At 39.0% G+C, this 23,544-nt stretch overlaps 2 protein-coding genes across 4 annotated transcripts; one reads left to right on the top strand and one right to left on the bottom strand.

Annotated features, from left to right (window-relative positions):
* Window positions 1–2,104: 2,104 nt before the first annotated feature.
* pkma (pyruvate kinase M1/2a) lies at window positions 2,105–20,333 on the top strand. 3 transcript variants are annotated; one of them, XM_017304028.1, is made up of 11 exons: window positions 2,105–2,187; window positions 9,296–9,474; window positions 9,688–9,779; window positions 12,684–12,815; window positions 12,899–13,085; window positions 13,174–13,444; window positions 13,545–13,695; window positions 14,189–14,341; window positions 16,940–17,106; window positions 18,931–19,112; window positions 19,222–20,333. In XM_017304028.1, exons 1-11 carry the CDS (start codon window positions 2,144–2,146, stop codon window positions 19,326–19,328), a joined length of 1,665 nt encoding a protein of 554 aa, XP_017159517.1. In that variant the 5' UTR covers window positions 2,105–2,143; the 3' UTR covers window positions 19,329–20,333. The 3 variants fall into 3 exon arrangements, with proteins under 3 accessions (XP_017159517.1, XP_008403834.1, XP_008403835.1); XM_008405612.2 differs by lacking the exon at window positions 16,940–17,106 and adding an exon at window positions 16,404–16,570 and having other exon boundaries at window positions 2,108–2,187; XM_008405613.1 differs by lacking the exons at window positions 2,105–2,187; window positions 16,940–17,106 and adding exons at window positions 3,375–3,482; window positions 16,404–16,570.
* Window positions 19,805–23,398, bottom strand: LOC103462679 (trans-1,2-dihydrobenzene-1,2-diol dehydrogenase-like). The gene is made up of 7 exons (XM_008405608.2): window positions 23,256–23,398; window positions 22,369–22,480; window positions 22,077–22,240; window positions 21,280–21,532; window positions 21,085–21,209; window positions 20,849–20,999; window positions 19,805–20,689 (listed from the first exon to the last, which is right to left on the bottom strand). Exons 1-7 carry the CDS (start codon window positions 23,343–23,345, stop codon window positions 20,580–20,582), a joined length of 1,005 nt encoding a protein of 334 aa, XP_008403830.1. The 5' UTR covers window positions 23,346–23,398; the 3' UTR covers window positions 19,805–20,579.
* Window positions 23,399–23,544: the final 146 nt, after the last annotated feature.

The following is a 23,544-nucleotide window of genomic DNA, read 5'->3' as shown; positions in this document are numbered from 1 at the left end:
AAATACTTCAGGTATGCATTTACAATAGACAGCCAATTGCATGATGTTGCTAACTGCAGCAATTCCAAATACTGAGCATGCATAGAAACAGAGGAGAGGACAACTCCCCTTTTTTTCAGAAATACACCTCCAACAGAATCTGGAACAGTGTGAGCTGCCATCTTCAGCTGCCATGTAAGGTGTTGAGAAGACAGAGTATATATGCAAAAACATGGAAGCACTAATCTAGGAGTACTTTTAYATTGAAATAAAGAGTAAGTAGTAGCAGTAACTTCTTTAGCAGCTTCATCTAGGACAATGGTGCCCAAAGTCCGTCCTCGAGRGCCGGCATCCTGCATGTTTTAGTTCTCTCCCTGGTGGTAGTAACAACCTTTTCAGCATGTCAATGATCTTCTTAAGACATCTAATGAGCCATCMTTTGATCCAGGTGTGTTAAACCAGGGAGAAAACTTAAAACATGCAGGATGCYGGCCCTGTACTGGTACTGACTTTGGACACCACTGATCCATAAGATAAACACTGTTGTAAGCCCTGAGTCAGTATGGCTGTACCCCAAAGAGCTATTTGTGTACGTAACAAAGTTAGTCACATCAGCAGCTCTTTTAGTTGGAGTCTTGGAAAGAGAGGTCAATAAGTACAGAAAGATAGACAAGTGTATCATACTTAGAAAGACAACATGAARGTATTGGCAGCAATAGCTCTGTCAATGCTACCTTCAAGCAAGGTGTCACAGCTAAGAAGAACGCCATCTCTGAATTAACTTTTATGAAGACATAAAACAGAGAGCACGTGAAGTTTACAATTATTATTTATCCAATAATTGTAGATAAATCATAACTGATGACTAGTACTAGGAGAAAGTTGAGGAAAGCATGTTAAAATACTAAATAACTAATATAATACTGCAAAACTCTCTTTTATAATATCAGTGTGTGTCACTGTGTGCCTGTGTGAAATGATGGTCACTGAGCTTCTGAGCTAATCAGTCTTTACCCTCATTGTCTCTAGGTATCTATTTATGAACTGACAGATTAATGAACAGGTGTTAGGCCAACTGTCCACTCAGTGTGTTTGACTGTATAGTCAATTGTAAATGCTTGTCTGAAATGTACTTTTGAAAAAGAAAAATAAGTGGTATCTCTCAATACAGACACCCAAATTTCATTACACATAAGGTTGTCTGATTTTCAGCTGAAGAAATTCCTGTTTTCCAGGTTTAGCACAATGTGACAGTCAAAATAGCAACCTTTYCCTTAGTTTGCGTTTAAGAAAAGAAAGGAAAAGTAGCAATATTTGTATATGCGATTTAGCATCACACCAACAAAGGTTGTATCAACCTTCCAGACTACACAGGAGTTCTGGCTCTGGTCTGCTTTGGATCCCCAGAACCAAATATGGAGGAGCAGCATTYAGCTTCTATGCATCACAAATATGGAACCAACTTCAAGAAAACTGGAAAACAGATCAAACACTGAGTTCCTTTAAATCAAAGCTTAAAACCCAACTGTATTTTTACTGATTTGGCAAATCAAAATTAAAGAGAAAAATCTTTAAAACATTTGTTGTCATGGGAACATATATTTACCTTTTTTTTTCTTTTTTTTTAAAATAAAATGAATAGGGTATGTGATTATCCCTGAATAAAGGTTCACAGTTCAAACTTAGACTGAGGACTTTAAGTGTACAATTTGTATGCTCTCATGGGTTTCTCACCACATAAAGTTCTCTTGACTATCTAAGTGTATTAAATTATGATTTTACATATTCCTTGAGTGTTATTCAGTGCCTTCCTGTTTGAGTGTCTCTGTTTCTTTTTATTGCAGTTTCTTTATTTTGTTTTGGGATTTCAGTTTATTTATTCATTTATCATTGTACAGTAAGACCATAATATATTTAGAAGCATTAGGTATCCTAACTGCTCAACAGATTTATCTGAGCAGATTCATAGAGTGTCTCACTGTAACCTGTGGCCCAGGAGTTAGCAACACTAAATGCTGATTGACAGACAGGAGCTTCACCAGTTGACATACAGAATGGACTGCAGATTTTTTTCCCCCTCACCTGTGAAGGTGTGTCCACTCCCTTCAACACTGTAGTGTTGTTCATAGGTTCAGAGGCTGTCAGCAGCCAGTTAGTTAACAACATGGGCAGCGGGAGTAGCAGCGCTACCAGTGCATCTGCTAACAGGTAGGAACTAAGCCAAATAGATGGAGAGGGACATAGTAGGTCCTTTATTAAACTTTGTCAGTTTAGAAAACATAAATTCATCGTTTTATCAGTTTGAAGGTAAATGTGACATTTGCCAAGCACCGTTGCTAAGTAGTTTTGAAATTGTTTGAGCTGATTATTTTTCTATAGATGGAATGGGTAGGCATGTGGCATAGATTTACTTTCATTGTGCCATTTTTTTTATTTGGCAAAGCTGATTAAGAGGCAAGATAATTAAACACCCTGGGACTAGATCCACAAAATTTATTTTACACTTATAATAAAAATATGTAAAAAAAAAAAAAAAAAAGTTTACAATTATAAATTAGTGATGATGAATTGAATTCAATATTATTATTATTATTTTATTATTATTATTATGTTCTCATGTATATAATGTTTTCTATTCAGCACAAAATCTTTGTTCAACTAAATTACCAAAGATTTAATTATTGACTGCAGCAAAAGATTCCCCCCAAACTTAAACACAAAATCATTAGTGAAATCCCAGTCATGTCGTATAATTATCCATCGGTAGATGGCGACGCAGCACCACATTGAAGCAACTAGTAATTAGTAATTTACCCCCTTCATCTCTTTACTGATTGTAAATCAGAGGAGATGGCGCTGATAGCTAACAATTAATAAATATCTTTTTCCATGGTTTATAAACTAAATGCAGGGGGGGGGGGGGATGATTAAAAAACTCCAAAAACAGCTACAGGATACAGCAGCATGTCAAAATTGGATGCCTTTTAATTGTTTTACCTGCCGATATTGCGTACATCCTAAGCACTAATAAAGTGAAAAGCCATTAAAGGCAATGGACACCCACGTTGCTTACTAATCCGAACGACACAGTCTGACTACCTTCCTGAATGCGGTCACATGCTCTACTTTATGCTCTTGTGATGCTTCCACGCTTTCCCATTGGCTCTCTAACTTTACTAATCACTCCTATCATGTATTAGCATATCCTTCCGCCACGTTCTTTGCGTTTTATAAATACCCATCTTACCATATTTATGTCAGTATTTACATAAATATGCATTTATCTGCTTTGGTTTCCTTAATGCTTGCCGCTGGTAAGGTTCCCCAAAGAGATCGCCCGCTTTTGCTTTTACTTTTTTTTCCATTTACGATTTGTCGGATGGATATAAGCATCCCTAGAAAGTAGTTCCATGCAGTGAGGAAATAGCAGGCTAGATCACCTTGAAGCTGGTCTCAGACTGCCAGCAGTCGCATCGCAGCAGACATCCCCTACCAGAGTTCAGGTGGGTACCTTCAACAGGGGTTTAAGTTCGCGTTTTTTAAATAGTTTTGACATTTGAAAGCTTCTCTTAAGCATTTAACCTCTCGTTTTTTTAGTAGCTTTATGTATCTTGCTGATAAATTTTGTCACGTTTGGTCAATAATTGATGTCAGTATTTTACTGTTGCCTCATGCAACTCGATACAATACATCTGAAAGAGTCATAACGGCAGTATCTCAAATTAGATACGAGTTTTAAGTCCAACTATGTCAGTATTGAATATTAAAATTCAGTGTGTGGACAAGAAAAAGACGGCATTTCCCCCTCGAATACTGAGCAGCTGTTTATATTTGGCCACCCTACATCTCTTTTATGTTATGAACTTATGCTATATTAGTCCGTAGTTTTGTATAGAATTTTTTAAAACGGTAATTTAACGTGATGCGTCAAGTCTTAGCCGTGGTGGAATCGCTTCCTGTTGCCTCCTGCTGTGGGTGTGGCTCCTCCGGTTTCTTCGTCTCCCATTGGTCAGTTCGAGTGATGTCTGCAGATCAGGAAAATGTGACGCAGGATGGGAGAACGTGACCTTTGCCGCATCGTCTGAAATTTAGCAGAAGCTCTATTTTACACCGAGATACTGTGTGTTCTGTATATAAATGTATAAAAATGAAGCTTGATCAGTCCTTGGTTCTGAAGTGTTTTAGTTCCTGAACACTTTTTTCTTTTGTTTAGAAATTTTTCTTAATTGTCTAGAACCATGAAACTAGTATAGGGAAAATGCTGGCATGTAAATGTAGTCTGAACATGTCTTTTCTCCTGCAACTGTGATGCAGTAGCTTTATGTGGTGAATCGTGAAAAAAGGGATTATTGACATTGAATATAGACACGTGAGGGCAGGTCTCACCTTGCCGGTGTAGGCCTGGACTGTCATCCTTAGAATGTGATCTGTTCCAGACAGAACTAGACAAAATTACTAGAAAAGGGCCTTAATTTAAAGCTTAATTTATATGGAACCCTGATCAGATGCATCCAAAGTGGCAGAGACTACTCACAAGTGTGTTAGTATGTTGCAAGAAATAATATTGTGTGCAAACACAAGCAGGTTCTGTCCTGTTTAAAAAAAATTATGTTGACAAAATGTTGTCTTTACTTTCAAAGGGTCAAGGTGAGTCAAAATGTCGGTTGTCAGAAATTCATGACCTCTTTAAGAAGTGATTGCATAAAAACAGATACATCAGATAACATTATGCATGTATCATTATTGGTAGTGTCCAGAAATCGCAATCAGTTTTCAGTTAAATGGCTTAGTGATCTGAACATGCATTAAGAAATCTGAATTATTTTGCCTTTTCATTAACTACATGAAAGTTAATGAAACTTTCATGTAGTTTCAGTAACTACATGAAAGTTTCAAACAGCAGCATATGCTTTGCACATTTGAGTTAAACAAAATAAGGCAACACTGAATGAAGATTTTGTGTATTGCAGTAATAAAAAAATTGTTTTAGCATAGTTTTTATGACGTACTGCTTTGGTAAAATGTTTTAGCTGCAGCAGATCTGACAGTCTGTGTAGAAGGCCAGGCATATCACAGCTGGTCCTGCTCCCATGTGCAGGCATTTTATCTTTAATAGCACTTCACTCTACAACTTATGGGTATTCCTTTACCTGTTCAGACCACTCTCATTCCGAGGTTTCAGAGAACTTAACTTTTATATTTGCATTCCACTTTAGGTACAGGTTCATGGAACCCATTGCATTCCTGAGAGCTGTGAGATGGTACAGGCATAGCTTACAATCACGAGAGTGAATGTATTATGGAGTTCAATATTCCACACACCAGCTTTCTAGGCTGTGTGTTATAATTAGCCCACATTCTGTTTTTAGCCTAGGGTCTGTATGACCCACGGTAGCATTAGCATTGGTTAGACACTGTTCTGATGTGCTCTGGTGGGATTCTCATGTCCGTCCGCTGGTTCAGTTTAGGGCGATTGCCCAGTTGCAGTAGGTGCTCTTCGTGTTCTTTATCCCCATTGAATGGATTTAAACCTGAGCTCCTAAAAGTGTCACACGCATGCACATGCACTGCAGCGGTCAATTCTGCTTCTGTGAGGCACGGCTTGCTCACTGGCATTGGACTTTCCAGCACACTGGGGCAGCTCTGGAGGTCCTTGCTTGTAAAGAGCTTGGTTGTCCCCAGGAGATACCAGAGGATCTACAGGGGGTATGTWGTGCAAATTATACAYGCTACCTAGTTTTAGGGAGGGTGAACAACGCTTCTGTCCTTGAGAGCTAACTTGGATTAGCCTCATGTTRCATCACATCCATAGTGGAYGATGGGGAATGTCACGTCGCACTGGCAGCCATGCTTCTGTTGCTGTTGATTACTATATAGGGATACTTCACATCTAAATGACCAAGATATGAGATTTGYTATCTTAAAAGCATGAGATGGTGACACTATTTTTATGGTTGATGTGTTGGAAAGGGATTATTAGGTAGCCAACTTCTGAAGTTGTCATGCTACTGCAGTGCTGGCCTATTGTGATGCCTACAGGCTGTGCTGGGGTCACAGACTTTTTTTTTTTTTTTTTTCAAAACTGGCATTAGTAAGGTGAGTTAGACAGGAAAAAATGTGTTATCAGGATGGTTTCCATTAGTTTTTTTTTCCCCCAATGTAGTTTAAGGTTGTGGGTGATATTCACAAAGGCATATGCTCAAGGTTTTTTAAATGAGGTAGCAATGTTTTAATCTTTTTTCTTTCTGCTAAACTAAAAAAACTGCATAAATACATGCTGTAGGTGTATGCACTTATTGACAGAAAAAGTGGGATTTCTTGGTTTTGAATACGGCAAAATTTCAGATTGTTTTTGTGATCACCAGTCAGAGCTGATCAATGATACATAGGCAAATGTCAATCCCCAATCTATTAACTGGTGTCTCTCTAAAGCTGACTAATACCTTTGGTTAGCTGTTTCATAGCTTCAGAGGAGCAAGTTTGAGAGCTTTTTATCAAATTTGTAGCTTTTATGTTGCAGCTCTTAATTCGTAGTTCACGGTGTAGAGATGTCTCAAASTTGCTTACATTGTTTTGGGATACAGCATAGGAACTCATTTTGTTTGTATTTTCTTTGGAATTAAATGAAACAGTGAAATTATATTACAAAAATWAAAATATACCGAACAACTCGACTCCTATCACTTCATATCAATCAGTTAAATTTGCTATGATCAATAACTTAAAATGCTGCAAGTGAATATTTGATAAATATAGGCTAAACCAGTGGTTCCCAAACTTTTTCTCCTGCCCCCCCCCCCAGTAGTTTCCAAAACACTTTTTACCCCTCCCTACCTCCCACCCACAGACCTCCCCCCCTGTGGATTACAATAGAGAGAGTTAGACTTTGGTGGTCTTATTGAAATGATGTGTGTGACCCCGGGGGTAGGAAGGTGGGTAGTGGGGGCAGGGGGATTAGAGAGACTCCCTGTTTGACACCCCTTCTTATACAATGTGTGTCYGGTGGGAGGGTGGGGGATAGAGAGACTCTTAGAGACTCCATGTTATACTCTTCCATCCCCCAGCACACACAGCGTTCTTTTTTTTTTTCATTGATCCATCCTGCGACCCCCTGCAATGGCACAGCCCACAGTTTGGGAACCTCTGGGCTAAACTGCAGTAAAAAGGCTACTCTAAAAGGCACATGGTGGAGTGCTGCTTTTTCTTTCAACAGATGTCTGCCCCCCTCTTTTTGAGGATGTGGTTTTACCCAGAGACAGAGGTTGCCTGGGGTTGCAGTGGGATGTGACTGCACTCACGTACGGTCTTTGTCTGAGCCATTGATGTTGGTATAGCAACTCTGCCTGGAATCCCCTGTCTTGATTCATCTGCAGTTAGGATGTGATGAGTAAGAGGACGTTAAACTTCTGGTKTGYCTGATTAATGTGTAATATTTTCCTCTCGGAGGCCTTCGTTTGCTTTTGCACCACCTCCTAAAAATTKACTTCTAGGTGCTACCACGTTTGCATACAGTAGTCTTGAGGCAGGCAAGTTGCTAAGTAAAACTGATTTGTGGTTTCATTTGCTGGTTGACATTGGAAAAGGAAGCCATTTTCTCTCTGTGGCACATGTTGATGGCTGCCACTTACCATCTGGTGTCGATCTGAAGGAGGAACGGGCTCTGATCATGAGTACCAGCAAAAACCAGATGAAGGGGTTGTTGCCTAAAGCATCACTTTTTCTGCTTGTTCACTGAGTGAGAGTGGATTGCATGCATAATTTAGTAATGAAGAAACTCAAGCTTTCCATTGACTGCTMTAGAGGGTGAAGGAAAAGTTGGCATCAAGGAGGTAATACACCAATGATGATATTGGTGACGTCACGTGTATACCTAAAATTATACGATTTCCATTATGTTAGATGTTATATTCAAGTAGCTATATAGAGAGAATATTGTTTTAAGAAGGTAATGGTTTTACAAATGCTGGTTTTTAATTTTATTTTTCTACTCTAATCCACTGACTTTTCATAAGACRATCTTTATATAAATTAATGACATTTTGGAACTATTTTATTTCCTAAAATATKATTTGTACACATTCAGATGGCCTCAAGTGTAATACTTGTCTTTTCTTGAATGACATTTGGTTTAGGAAAGTCTTCCTCATGGTGAGTGAAGTGATTCATGATATAGCTGTCAGCCTAACACTGGCTGGTTAGTGAAGCAAATCTGAACTGGTGAGCTGTTTCAGCACTTATGTAACCACAACATTTGGAGGGGAGATGCATTCTTCATTCAGATACAATACTGTTGCACTTTGCTCAGATAGATCCTGACTGTTAGTTTAATTTTTTTTATTTCTTTTTTTCTTTAAATAAAAAAAAAAAAAAGAAGAAGAAATTAGTCTTTCTGAGATGGATTCAGCAGGCTCATTAGAATGCCACTAACAGATTGAAGGGGCGTGGAGGTTGTGGGCAACTGTTGGGGTTTTACATAACCTCATTTCTGGTCTGCATTAAGTATCATTCTTAAAACTAGAAAATTCCACATTTGTAGCTTTATGACTGTGTTGTTCATTGGCACAGATGACTCAGAAGGGTTGGTTGGTGGGGTGTGGACAAGCTCTACAACGTGGTGCAGAGGACCAGTGTACTGTTTTATGTGGAATAGGTTTGGGGTATTAGTCTTGGCATTTCAGAGATCAACAAAACAATCCAGAAATAGTTGGGAGGTTATCTACTGTTCATTTTGTCCACTGCTTGTGCAACCCAAAAACTAAGAGGAACTTAAGAAAAAGCAGTCTTGCATAAAAACCTGTGTTCACAGTAAAATGTATTTGCACAGAATTGCACTGTGTGCATTTCATAAGTCAAATCTTAAATTTCCACCTTTTTTCCCTTCAACTTTCACGACTGAGATAMCAGAATGTTGACAATAAAAATGGTTCTTTGGGAGTTTTGGACCTTGGTTATGTCTAGGTTTTATTTTTTTCTGAAATGGCTGCCTTCTGTTTGTTGGGTGCATTCTGTGTAAAAGAAGAATAAGCCAATTGGTAGTTTCCCCAAATTCTCCTCACCTTCAAGTAAGGGTAGAGCCCACAGCAACAAAATCAGTTTCTACCTGCATTATTGGCATGAGCATTCGAGTTGCACATCAGCACATTAACAAGAATACAGAACATTWAGATTTTTCCATCTATAAAGCAGCTGGTAATTTGCTCAGATACTTTCTGCTTAATTACTTTGTAAAAAGGGTGAAACATGGTGAGTGTCGTAACCTTTTAGTTGCTGTGTTTGAAAATCTTTCTTCCCTGTTTTTTTTCCTTTTTTCATGCAGTATTTGTCCAACTGTAAAAGGGATCGCYATGCCTCTGCCAAAAGACATGGGCTCTGCCTTCATCCAGACCCAGCAGCTCAACGCTGCCATGGCCGACACCTTCCTGGAACACATGTGCCTGTTGGACATCGATTCCGAACCCACCACAGCCCGCAACACTGGCATCATCTGCACCATTGGTTAGTCGATTCTTTCCARTTGCATTCCCTTAAATCAAATTTTAATAGTTTCCTGTTAAAATATTTTAGTGATAAAAAATCTTAAAAAGTGCTTGGCTTCTACTTGATTTGTTCACAGAACATTTGAAAAACTCAGTGATAAGAAATTGCAATAAAGCTCAAGATTTTAAATGTTGTCCAATGTGTAAAAAAAAAATCCTTTTCGTTTTGCAGGACCAGCATCCAGATCTGTGGATATGCTAAAGGAGATGATCAAGTCAGGAATGAACATTGCTCGTTTGAACTTTTCCCATGGTACACATGAGGTTGGTCCTTTTTCTAAAATATTTTTTTATTTGCTTTATAAATCTAATCGCACACAGTTCTGTGCTTTATCTCAACYGGCACATTGAGCTTAGAGGTAATATTTGTCATCATTTGTAGTTTCCTGCTATTGTGAAATCTGATGCTGACAGTGAATTAGAATGTATTGCGTAATAAACTGTTGTAGACTGGAATCCTACTAAGCAATCACAAAATGGTTTAATGAACAGAAGAAATAGTTGATGTTGCTAAGTAATCCCACACTTTTATTTCAATACCTTATCAATAATTTAAAAATGTCTGGCCTAAGTGAYGGGGAGATTTAAAAAACTGTAGCTCAATATGTGCCTCTATTTTAGACACAAAGGGACACATGACCTTACAAAAGGCTTACATTTTCTTGATAACAGGAACAAAGACATTTTGAAATCRACTTAATGCAGCAAATAATGAAACTTGACCAGCAAACTTGAATCAAATTGTGTAAGAGAAGAACTGGCTACCCCAAGCTTCTTCTTAGTAATAAAATGGTCAGTTGATATAAACATAACTTCATCCACAACTTACTCCCTACTTCCCTTTCTTTGAAGGGCACTTGAAGAATCTTGYCCAGAAGGCATCATGTTTAATCTGTTTTTAAACCATTGATGAAATACTTTGTTTGCCCTTTACCAACTAAAAGTAACACTTTTGTCATCCACACTTTCCTTGATATTTGAAGGAACTGCTTTTTTGACCTTTTTATTCTGTTGTCTTTAACTACAGGCCGCCTTGAGGTAACAGGCAAGGCCACACTTAGTGTTTTGAGCTATTACTTTTTTTACCAGCTTTAAAGGGCAAATGTCTACTACACATTAAACTTTATTTAGAGATTGATGGTTCACGATAAAGTTTTATTGAATATATCTCAAATTTCATTTCAGTGCAGCCAAAAACACATTGGCAAYGACTAAAAGTAACTAAATTGTGCCACTAAAGCTAAAGAATGGTCTCAGGCTGTAGGTAGGAAGTTGATTTCTAGTAGTGCTGAGCATTATTTGTAATCACAAGAAATGTTATTTAAGCTCAAATGGAAAAGACCAGAAAAACTACATCAAATGTAATTATCTGCCAGTTGCATTGTTACTGGAAGCTCAGGTTACAGAGGTAGTCGGCGGACAGCTGTCTTTAAAGCCATAAACGCTGCACTATCTGTTAATTAAACCCCCTAATGGTTGTAAAACACAACTACCGTGTCTCTTTCTTCCCACTTTCCAACAGCTTGRTTGAGTCACAGTGGGTGTCATTCTAACTGCAACATTTTATAGACCAGTGTGAATTTTGGATTGTTTGTGAAGTCTTTTTTTAAATAAAAATAAAACTAGCACATTACTAGAATATGTGCTGTCTAATTTGTGGATTTTCAGGATACTCTTCTTAGAAAAGGCCACACCTCTTCAAATGTCWTACTAAAAAAAGACACGAGGCAGCAGGTCTGGCCCTGAAACTGGTAATTATGTCATAAAATCCAGTTGTGGTCAAGGACAGCTGCTGATTAAGACATTGACTGTTTGATTTAACTTTTTATACCCAGCAATTTTGACATCTTAATAAATGCAGTGACATTTCACATATTTTCGGTGCTTTGCAAAGATTTCTAGAATGTTTGTTTTTAAATATTCATGAAGAAAAACTCTGATCATTGCAGCGCTGCCATTACTGAGTTACTTTATGATTGTGYGAGTTGTCAAACACACCTTGTACTTTAATTGCCCTGCCGTGATTTTTGTACCAGTTAAAATGATRGCTAGTAACAGTRCAGGTCCATGTAGGTAAATTAGAAAATCAATTTATTCAGTAATCCCAATTAAAGTAAGACTCATACTTTCTACTTTAATAAATGGTATATTGCCATTTGTTAAATCAAGCAATATATTCATATCATGCTTTTCAGTTAATTTGTTTTATGTTTTAAAAGAAACAAAAAATTACACAAAGCAAATGAAAGATTTCTAAAATTAACATTTGAACAGTAAATAATATATAGTATGCTCACTCTTACTTTTCAAAGTTTGCTCTGGACCTCAAGCAACTTGGATTGTCTGCCTCTCTATTCTACCTTCAGGTGCTGTGACCTGGATTCCCAAATAAGTGATAAATATTTGAATCTGGAAGAGAATTTATGCCACTGAGAAACTGTCCAATGCTTTTTCTTCTCATCAGATTCTACTGACTTTTGTCTTAATTTTGGGAGTCCCATAAAGCAAGAATGTCTTTTATATGTCTGCATGCTGGCTCTTGAAACACCAACTCAAGTTGAGCTTTTTCAAAGTACAACTCATTGCCAAAGTAAAGCCAAATCTTCCCTTTCATAGATCTTGAGAAGGTTATTCATGCTTTTATTACCTCTCATGTTTACTATTGTAATTCTTTATATGCCGGGTTAGATCAATCAYTCCCGCAGCGTTTACAAATGGTTCAGGGCACTGCAGCTCATATTCTTGCTGCTACAAAGAAGTATGAACATGCATCTTGTCGTAAAATCCTTTTTTTTTTTTCTTTCTTTTTTTTTTCCATTACCGGTAATTCAGTTTTGGAGCCCCATCTTGTTTACATGATCTCCTTAACAACATCCAATTGTGAAGCACTTTGGTCAACTGTTTTTTGTGCTGTGCACATAAAGTTAACATTGAATTCAGTTCATGTCTTGAAGCTTTCACAGTGAACATCAGAATTAAGAGAAACAAACGAGTTTTTAGTTAATGTAATTAATATAAATTCACCCATACTTAAAAATGAAAGTGATGATATTGAGTAATGTGGTCAAAGGTTGGATGGGAAATTCAACAGTTCATAGGATAGTTGCTTTATATGTTTTTTATTTTGTTTTCTGCAAGCAATTTAAAAACAGCTTTTTGTTACTATAGTACCAYGCAGGGACCATCAAGAATGTGCGGGAGGCGTGTGAGAGCTTCGAGCCGGGCAGTATCCATTACAGACCCATCGGYGTTGCCCTGGACACCAAGGGCCCCGAGATYAGGACCGGCCTTATTAAAGGAGTGAGTTTAGCATTAATCCTCAAACCATAACATTTATATTGTACTCCAATTTGATATGAAGTAAATGCATTTTTATGTGACAGAGTGGCACAGCTGAGGTTGAGCTGAAGAAGGGCAACATGATCAAGGTTACCTTGGACGATGCCTACCAAGACRACTGCAGTGATGAGATCCTCTGGCTGGACTATAAGAACATCACCAAAGTGGTGGAAGTTGGCAGCAAGGTCTACATCGACGATGGGCTCATCTCTCTGCAGGTCAAGGAGATTGGTGAGTAGACCAGTTTCACACATGAATGTTCTTTTTGTGAGTTCTTACGGAAGTTAAAACTGCTGTTGTGTCCATTTTTGTTCTCCAGGCAGTGATTACCTCATGTGTGAGATTGAAAACGGAGGCACTCTGGGCAGCAAGAAGGGGGTGAACCTTCCTGGCGCTGCCGTCGACCTGCCCGCCGTTTCAGAGAAAGACATCAAGGATCTGCAGTTTGGTGTGGAGCAGGGAGTCGACATGGTGTTTGCTTCCTTCATCCGCAAAGCAGATGATGTACATGCTGTCAGAGCTGTGCTTGGAGAGAGGGGCAAAAACATCAAGATCATCAGCAAACTGGAGAACCATGAGGGTGTACGCAGGTGTGTATGGTACTGACAAGCTGACTGCAGCTTTATGCATGATAGGCTTGGTCATGTTCTATGTTTGAGATCTTTGATTATATGTTGYATGTGTTTGCAGATTTGATGAGATCATGGAGGCTAGYGATGGCATCATGGTTGCACGTGGTGACCTGGGTATTGAGATCCCCACAGAAAAGGTCTTTTTAGCTCAAAAGATGATGATCGGCCGCTGCAACAAAGCTGGCAAGCCCATCACATGCGCAACTCAGGTTAGTTCATAGAGCAGGAAGTCTGATTCTTATGAACTCTGAAGGTGATGGATTTCTTTAACAAAAGGTATTCTGACAGTAATGTATTGCAGGATTTCACAAAATGATATTCAGCTCAAGACAGATCTAAAACACACTTGCATACAGATTTTATCTGCATTTTTGTCAATAACATCAGCATAAAATTTGTACTGATCCACTGGTATTAATAAATATTGCATGCAGACACATGTCAGTGTGAGTTTCTCAGATTTTAACCTCTAGTACAAATCCCATATTTTAAGATCCTAGTATTTCCTCAAAAATGTAATGCAAAAAGTGACAATCTAATTGTTCTTATTCAAAACAGAATGATCCATTATGCTGCTAAAATATTAAAAACTAAAAACCAAAGAAGGTTGCATTTAAAGGTTTGGCCTCTAGGTTTAAGGAAGATATTTTGAGGTGTAAATGTGTGGTGATATGCTGAGTTGAATCTCGCTAAACCATTTAGATGTTGGAGAGCATGATCAAGAAGCCTAGACCGACCCGCGCTGAGGGCAGCGACGTTGCCAACGCCGTCCTGGACGGAGCCGATTGTATCATGCTGAGCGGAGAGACTGCCAAGGGAGATTACCCCCTGGAGGCAGTGCGCACACAGCACATGGTGAGTCCAGCAACACTTAAAAATGCAAAATCTTCAAACCCGCTGAGCATATAACCATTAATTATTCCACAAGCTTTCAAAAKTTGTAATTGTGAAACTGAATAAAAAAATAATAATTTGTGCTACGAATCAGCTGCTTCTCCATGAATCAACTTTTGTCTGTATGTTCTGCCTTGTTTTTATGTCGGCATGTACACTGCCTGTCCAAAAAAAAAATCACGACTTGGATTTAACAAGTGGTTCAATTACTGCCTTGATTATTAAGTTATTTAACCATAACTGATGTAGTAGCTTCTCATTTMTTAAACAACCGTATTWGAGTCAAAATGGCAACATTACAACATGTACAATGGAAAAAGAATTCAAGTAATTGGAGCTAAATAGCAATCCARCTTTAAGGAAATCACTCAATCTCATCAATTAGAAAAAGCTCAATTTTGCTTAGAAAGTTAAARACTGGACTCAGATTTACCTTGTTCCAGAAAGAGTTGTATCAGTGCAAGAGAGGTGCATGAAGTCTCTAAACCTGTGGGGAAAGTGTTATGATCTCGGGTTGTTGCTCTAAGAAWGACGCATATATTGAATTACAAGGTTATTTTGTCARTAAAATTTTTCTTTAATCTCACGGGTATATTCCAAGATGCCTGTCAGGATTATTCTGACTCAGTTTGTGCTGGGGACACTGAAGGAGCATACATCATGTTCATGCATGGATTGGCCATCACAAAGTCCAGACCTTAACAATATTGAGTATCATGCTGCAGCCAGACTCCCRTCATCTTTACAAGATGTCGGCAAAAAATGTTTATCCAATTCTGGATGGCTATGAAGGCGACATTGCAGAATATTGAAAACAATGCTGCAGAAAATAAGTGCTGTGACCAAGGCTAAATGAAATGGTGTGTATTCTTTGGGGCAGGCAGTGTACATACTTGCAAGTTTAGTTTCTGTGATCATCTACTGAAACATTKACTTTAAATTTACAAATKATACATATTTTGAATCTATGCAGTAATCTTAAGGGTGTTTAGGAGCTTCAAGCACATGGACCGCTGCATGATGTTCACAATGTGCATGTGGTTATTACTTGAACAGCATGTTGGAAGCTTTTTTTTTTTTCTCAAAGCCACAATAAATGGCAGCTGCTGCACCTCTTTTATCTAACAAATTTACTGCACCTCATATTCTATATTACTTATTTCTCTGCAGTCAAGTTTCAAAATTGATGATTTTTCTTAAAAAATGTACTCATACCTGACTGCTTCACAAGGTCAAAAGATCATAAGTGTCAAGACTGAATTTATCCGATGTTGTTGCATTTTCTGTTTCTCAGTTAGGGAGAGATTTAAAAAAAAAAAAAGATTCAGATACCATACCATTAATGGTAATTTAGAAATATCCCAGTTTATCAGTTGTTTGGAGTGATGAAGCATTGATCCCATTTTGCCTGTCCTTCACTCCAGATGCCTTCTTGGCTAGCTGCTGCTATTCCTAGTCACAATGCAGATGTCTTTGTGACTCAGCAGATGCAGTACTCCTGTTGCACTGAGAGTGTATCGAATGTCTCTGAATCTGGAGTAAACACCCATCTTCATCAGTAGCTGCACATTGGACAACAAAACACAAACTAACTTGGACTAAYCTCTAAATGCCTGTGTCAAAGTCTTATGTTTTCCTGGCTGATTTTAAAGTGCCTTAGTTTTATTTTGCATCTTTGTGTTGAGCTATTTTAGAAATTAATAATTCACTAATGTCATTTGACATCAAATTCTTTTCATTTATATTTCTACCATTTTAGCTGTGTGAGGATCTTAAACATCTGACAGTTTTAACAGTATTCTCCTGTGTCCTCTCCACCACACTAACTGCACACCTAAACTCTCGTTAACTATCTTAATTTCTTCTGTCCATTCCTACTCCTTTTTTTATGTCCTCTTAACCTTGTAAATCTGTTTCCCATGTCTTCTCTCCCCTTTGTTTCCCCCCCCTCATTTCTTTTTCCATCTGTGTGTGTGACTGGTGTGGGAATGCCTGTACTCGATGCATCTTGCCCTTGTGCCAGATTGCTCGTGAAGCCGAGGCAGCCATGTTCCACCGGCAGGTGTTCGAGGACCTGCGTCGTTCTACGCCGCACTGCARCGACCCRGCTGAGGCCATTGCAATCGGCGCTGTCGAGGCCGCCTTTAAGAGCTTAGCCTCTGCGATCATTGTGCTCACGGGCTCTGGAAGGTAGGCCGGTTATCTGGCGCCGACATCTTCTGGATGTCTGATGGAGACTTGAACACACAGAGAGGGAGAGTAGGGCGAGGCAGGCATTGATGAAGTAACTGGGAGACCTGGCAAAAGCTCAACTAGACTGTRTTATCTCATCAGCTATACTTTAATGTCAAAGTTCTGCTATTTGGACCTAAATGTYCCCACATTTAAAGTATTTCCCAAAATTGTGATSTGTTTTTTGAAACTTCCCTAATTGATTTTCTGCAACTATCCTTATTCAGCAGAGTCTAGTCCTGTTTTTGCCAGTCGTTCAGTGGTTTGAGTGCCTTGATGTGTTTGTAGTGGAGTGTGTTTGAGAGTAACCTTCCATTCGGGGCTTAGATAGCACGAGAGGCAGAAGCAGCCACCTTCCACAGACAGCTGTTTGAGGAGCTGAGGAGAAGTTCCCGCCTSACCAGAGACCCCTCCGAGGCTGTAGCAGTCGGAGCTGTTGAAGCATCCTTCAAATGCTGTGCTAGTGCCATCATTATTCTCACTAACACTGGAAGGTAAGAAAGTGAGGGATGCAGTCTGAAAATGTTCCTGAAGGTAAGGTCAGGAACCCGGGCTCCTAATTCTCTAACGTATATATTACTAACATTTAATTTTGCATGTGTGTGGTGATGTGTGTGGATATGAAGGGTAGAGAATAACAGTGAGAGCGGGAATGACATTAGCCAAATCAAGGGGTCTTGTCTGTTCACAAATGGATGTACTGGCTCAGAATGCAAGTTAATCATCTCACCAAAGCTTATAAGTGAATGCAAAACTAAAATTTGATCAAATTCTGATCAACACTGTTCTCCATAGAAAATGCCTATCTAGAAAATGTTATGTCCAATATCTGACCTCTGTGTCATAGTAAAAAGCAAATAWAACTAATTCTATTTGATAATCAGAGGTTGAACTGACAAGATGGTTCCCAAATTGCAATATTATWAATATAAGTCATTGTGAGGACGATCCATTCTTACATGGAACACATTCTTACAGCTTGTTAAGTGTTTTCAGATCTGTAAGAGTAAAGTCAACATTAACACCTGAATACAAATGCTGTGAAGGAGGAAGGTTGATTTTTGGCTATAAAAATCAGGCACCTTGCTATAAACGTGGAGTCAACTATCAACTCTTGGTCAAAGTTATATGAAACCTTACTTGGGTGAAGCTTTTCTCAAACAAAATCATGAAACGGAATGATTAATGGCACAGAATCAAWTTGTGCAACATAATGGAAGGAACATAGATGTTACCCRTACAGTTAGGTTCTCACTCAAATGTAGTGAGAACCTAACTGTACTTTTCATGCATAAATTCATGCAAACTCAAATGAGCAGATCAAACATTGGAAGAAATTCTTAGAGAAATGTGATSTGGGAGATTAGGTCATTTGGATTGTTAGTGTTAATCTAGAATTTTTATTTGCATATAGTTAAGTTTTTTTTTTATGTTAATCTTTTGTCTTTGAAATATATTTACTTTTTACCAAGACATTTAACTAGAGTAAACATCAATTGGACTTCTTATTGTGACCTGGAGCCCCTGCACTCCCATGGGGCATCAGGAGTATCATCACCTATTTTGACTGYGTTGACTTTTTCAGACTTTTTGCTCAGAAATTTTAATAACTGCCTGTTGAAATGAGATTCTACAATGTTTCCAACTGTATGAGGTTTATTGAATTGAAAACTGTAGCATTCTCTGCTCTCTGTGTGAGTCAGAATCTACCATAATAGGTGGTAGCACTATTTTACTTTGGTTTTCTGGGGTTTTCACCATATTAATTTTGTTTTTTCTTTTAATATTTGCAGTGTTTGTGTGTTCAATATGCGTGTTGACCAAGATGTGTGTAAACCTTGGTATAAATTTAGATCTTCAAGTATATGACCAAGTCTAATTGTCCCTTTTCATTTTGAATAAAATTTCAAATATGCCAAACAAAATTCTTAATGTCTACTACAGATTTCATTGACATTCAAATTTTTCAACCAACATTTACCAACATTCTTCTGTAGTTGATGCTTCTGTCAACTGAAATAGTCCCATGCCTACTTTTTTTTTTCCCCCACGAGCACCAAATATTTTATTTAACTTGCATCCTATGTCCATGTTGTTGCTATTAACCTGTAGTATTGTAAAGTTTCTGGTCTCATAATTACACAGACTACTCAATTTACATAGACTCTCTGAGGTGAGGGGTCAACCTTATGTTGCGTCAGATGTTTTGTATGGGGAAAAATTGGCATAATCAGAGCAAATCTGCTGAAGTTACTGTAAATTATGTAACGTTTTCTTCCTCAGTTCTCAGCTTCCCATGTATGCATGTGTGTCTGCAGGTCTGCCCACCTGCTCTCCAGGTACAGGCCCCGTGCTCCCATCCTCGCTGTGACCCGTAACGCCCAGACGGCTCGTCAGGCCCACCTGTACCGCGGGATCTTCCCTGTCCTGTACACCAAGCCCCCTCACGACGTGTGGGCAGAGGACGTTGACATGCGCGTCAACTTCGCAATGGAAATGGGTGAGCAGCTACTTTTAATGCTCCAACTTAATTAAACTGAGCAGCATATCTGAATTTGTTTCCATGTTTTTACTAAAAATGTTTTGATACAATTTTTGTTTTTCTTCAGGCAAGGCCAGAGGCTTCTTCAAAGACGGTGACGTTGTCATCATCCTGACTGGCTGGCGTCCCGGCTCCGGTTACACCAACACCATGCGTGTRGTCCTGGTGGCTTGAGCGGCCAACGCAGCTGCCCTGCACTGACCCTTCACGTTTATCTGTCTTTCATTTTCACCATCCCAACCCCTCACTCCTATAAACACTCGGATGTTTAGTTTTTAGGTTCTCATGCAAATAATTAATCAGAAGACGACCCCTATGACCGAGYAACTGCTTGGGTGGAAGCAGATTTTTTTCCAGGCAATTCCGAATTATGTCATCATTCCATGAACAGATTTTTTCTTTTTTCTTTTTGTCAAACCAGTTGTCAGAACTTCAGATTATTACACCCCAAGCAAAAACGGCTATATTTATTCACTCCGACACTTGTAATATTACATATGAAAGCCTATGAGTGGAAGCATCTGTGTGCATGYATGTCTGCCTCCTGTTTGGGTGTTGATGGCTTTGGAGCCGACTAGTCCTAAAGAGCGCCTTGTTGAACTGTAAAGAACAAACAAAGGTCTCGACTCCACGACTCCCCTAAACAGACGTTTGTGTAGTGCTCTCAGTATGAAGTGTCCTCTCTTATAAACCAGCTTTCATTGTGTTTCAGTGTATCTGTTAGTGTTGCACTCCTTACCTTCTCCAAACACTGTTACATTCTAAATTGTACTTGACTTTTGTGAAAGGTAAACTTTATTTTGTTGTTTTTTGGGACATTCAATTCTGCTTATTTTGTCTGACTATAGAGATAAAGTTTTGGGTGTCCAATCCAGAGGAGTTAATGTTTTGTGTTGTTAGATGTGTCACAGAGCCTTTACATTTCTTTGCATTCAGATGATATCCGAGGGGGAAAATTGTAAACATTTGATTTGGATCATGAGATCAGAACTCGTGTTTAAAATCTCTCTCATAGTCTTCTCTGTTGGTGATCCACTGTAGCTGCCCTGCTCCTCTAACATGCTTTTGATTGTAATGCTAGAGACTAAGAACTAACTATGTAAAGGGGGATTATGATTAGCTGGTGAACGGAGATGTCTGAGACTGAGGTTCTATCAATAAAGTGAGCACCTATCAGAAGTTTCTGGCCTTTTGTTTTTGAAATAACTTAATGGGAACAGAAGGATTGAAAGTAAGCTCAAAGGAAGATTTAAAAAGTTTGGATCCAGAACCTTTACTGAGCTTTAGGTGGTAGGACCTTTGTCAGGCCTCTCAAAACACAAAGAAATAACACAGTAGCAGCAGTTTTGGAACACAAAGTCCTGCTGGATCTYCATAATAGTCCATTTTGAGTAATTATTTAATCTTTTCGTGAACACAGAACATTTACTGGCAGTCTTGACTGTACACCACGCCCACCTGCCTGCGGATTTCATCCTCCAGTTCTGCCAGCAGAAGAGAGTCAGAGTGAGACATGACTGGACTCTCCTTCAGCCCTATGGGGAGAAATGGAAGCATAACCACATTTCCTGATGCCAACTAATATTTGAATTTCTCCTGCCACCAATTGCCTGAAAAACTGCAACTCGGTGCTTTTGTTACTTTCAGAGACATTGATATAGAAACAAACTAAGACGTACAAAACCTTTCATTACCTTTGATCAAACACTGTCGGACTTCCTCGGCTTCATAGCGCATCCCTGTGCTGTTGTGGAAGTTCAGGGGGAAACAGGGTTCAGGCAAGGGATACTGGGTCTCCTTCCCATTCACAATTAGCGATGTGGGGCACCACATCCTGGCAGGGATCTCAAAAATATTGAAAAAAAGATGAGCGCTACAAGAATGTTCCAACCTCATTGCATTTATCTGTTAACTTAGCCTTTKAAACTACCTGGATGGTGCCCCTGGTTCCAACAATAATGGCATCATTAGGAAGCTGTATACTGGAAGAGTAAGTAAACACCGCCATTCTCTTCTCTGAAAACTTCAGAGTTACGATCACAGTTTCATCCACCCCTGTAATTGAAAGATGGCTAGATAAAATGATTTGCATAAAAATAGACCCAATCCTTTGGTTGGCTCCTACCTGTGTCCAGGCAGACCCCGGTAGCCTGGATGCTCTCTGGCCTCTCTCCATTGTACACCATACAAACAAACTGCAGGCAGTACATGCCAATGTTCAGCAACGCTCCTCCACCCAACTCCTTCTCTACTACTCTTCGGRTGTGCAGAACAGGRACTCCAAACTCCGATCGAACCATTTTCACCTCTCCTATCTCCCCCTGAGCCAGCATCTTTCTAACCTCCACAGAAACTGGGAAGAAACGGGTCCACACGGCCTGGAGAGAAACGGCAGACAGAATCAGAACTGGCTTAATTAGCCAAGTTTTTKTGCACAAACGAGGCATTTTACTTTGATTTCTCAAGCTCACATATATGCTAATGTATTTTTTTAAATGTATTTTTATGTTAAAATAATGAAAATATGCTTTTTATATTTCACAATAAGGCAGCTGACTAGTGTTAGATTATTTGTGTTATGCAGATAAACGATGTGAGGCTTGAAAGTATCTGTGGTTGCTGGGTCTTGCAAATGGTGCTTTGTAGCAACAACCTGAGATAAATATTTACCAACAGGTATGAGAAATATTTTAGGCATTTTTGTAAATTGTCTGTTTTGAAGTTTTAGGTTGTTTCATGTGATTATTTTCAGGTTTGGCTGCATATACASCAAAGAGAACACAAAAATCCATAAAGAACTCCACAAACCAGGCTTTTTCTAAGGTGTGTGACAGATTGCTGATTAAGGAAAAATTGATAGATCCTGATCTTGATCTGAAAAGATTGGCTCATCCTTCATCAACCTAACTGCTGCTAGTTTACCTCCATGAAAAAGACTTGATTCCTTTTGGCAGTGTCCAGAATCTCTTTCACTTCTTTGGTGTTCATGGCCAGCGGCTTCTCACACAGAACATTCTTCTTGGCATTCATGAAGAGCAGGCAGGCCTTCAGATGGTATGGGTGGATGTTCCCAACATATGCCACATCTATGCAAACATTTGATGATTAAAGACAGAACTCTAGAGGATGGACTATTCAGTTTGTCATAACATTCACTTTGAAGTGCATTATGTACAGCAGCAGACATKGCAATCTCTGACAGATGGACACTGACCTACATTTGGATCTCTGGCCAGCTCCTCATAGCTGCCATAAGCCGTAGAGATGCTGTGTTTCCTGGCAAACTCTTGAGCGTCCTCCAACTTACGAGCTGCAACAGCCACAACCTGTAAATACAGTCAGAAAATGACAATAACTGTCTCATTCTGAGAAGCAAACTTCTTATGCAACATTTTTGATGTAGCATGTAAAGAGTCATTTCATTTTTATAAAAATTCTGCAGAAATGTGTTCGGATTTAGCAGTTTCATTTCTCATCCTGTAGAGGTCATCATRCGCATACGTTCACCTTTATAGACAGGTGAACGTATGCGAGTTCACCTGTTTATAAAGGTGARCTTCAGGGGTGACTGTCTTGCGATAAGAAGGTTGTAGGTTCAATTCCAGCTTCCTCCTGTCGTTGTGCCCTTCGGCAAGGCACTTAACCCCAAGTTGCCTACCGATCTGCATATCGGTGTGAATGGGTAAATGTGACTCTGGTGTAAAGCGCTTTGAGTGGTCAAAATGATCGGAAAAGCGCTATATAAGTTCAGTCCATTTAGTTGCCTTAATTGTTACTGACTGACTGATTTTTTTAAAACTAAAATTCGTTACTCTCTGGCTGTACCAAAAAGTTTTTCCTTTCTATTCTGTCCTTTACGGTAATAGTTTGGTAACTTGACAGTTTAGTCAAAATGTAAACGTATCACAAGCTCATTGACCAGCGCGTGCTGCTTTTAGAGAGTTCACATATTCTCAACACCATGTTTACTTGACTTTTTTTTTTAAAACGTATCCAGCAAACAGAAAAGACGCAGTTAAGAAGCCCCAGGAAGTCACAAAGAGGCGTGTTGCATTTAAAGTACATGTTGACCTTCAGTACACATTTCAGGCAACTACTGACCTGATTGTCTTCAGCAGGAAGCGTTTTTAAAGCAACAGCAAAGTCATGACTGATCTTCCCAGCGCTGCAGATTCCCCACCTGGTTGCCATGTTGCTCAAAAGTTGATTATCAGAAACAAACACTTACCGTACCTTGCCAAAAGGTGGCGACAAAGCACTCATTTAAGATTTTATTTTGTAACCAGTGTTAATGTCATGAGGCTGATGACTCCATGACACTTTCAATTTACTCATTAGGATTTGATTAAGAACCAGATTTGTTCTTTGTAATTTGTGTAAAACTATTAAT

The sequence above is a fragment of the Poecilia reticulata genome, linkage group LG3 (genome assembly GCF_000633615.1).
Source record: "Poecilia reticulata strain Guanapo linkage group LG3, Guppy_female_1.0+MT, whole genome shotgun sequence".
Lineage (NCBI taxonomy): Eukaryota > Metazoa > Chordata > Actinopteri > Cyprinodontiformes > Poeciliidae > Poecilia > Poecilia reticulata.
This window is presented reverse-complemented; position numbering and strand designations above follow the sequence as displayed.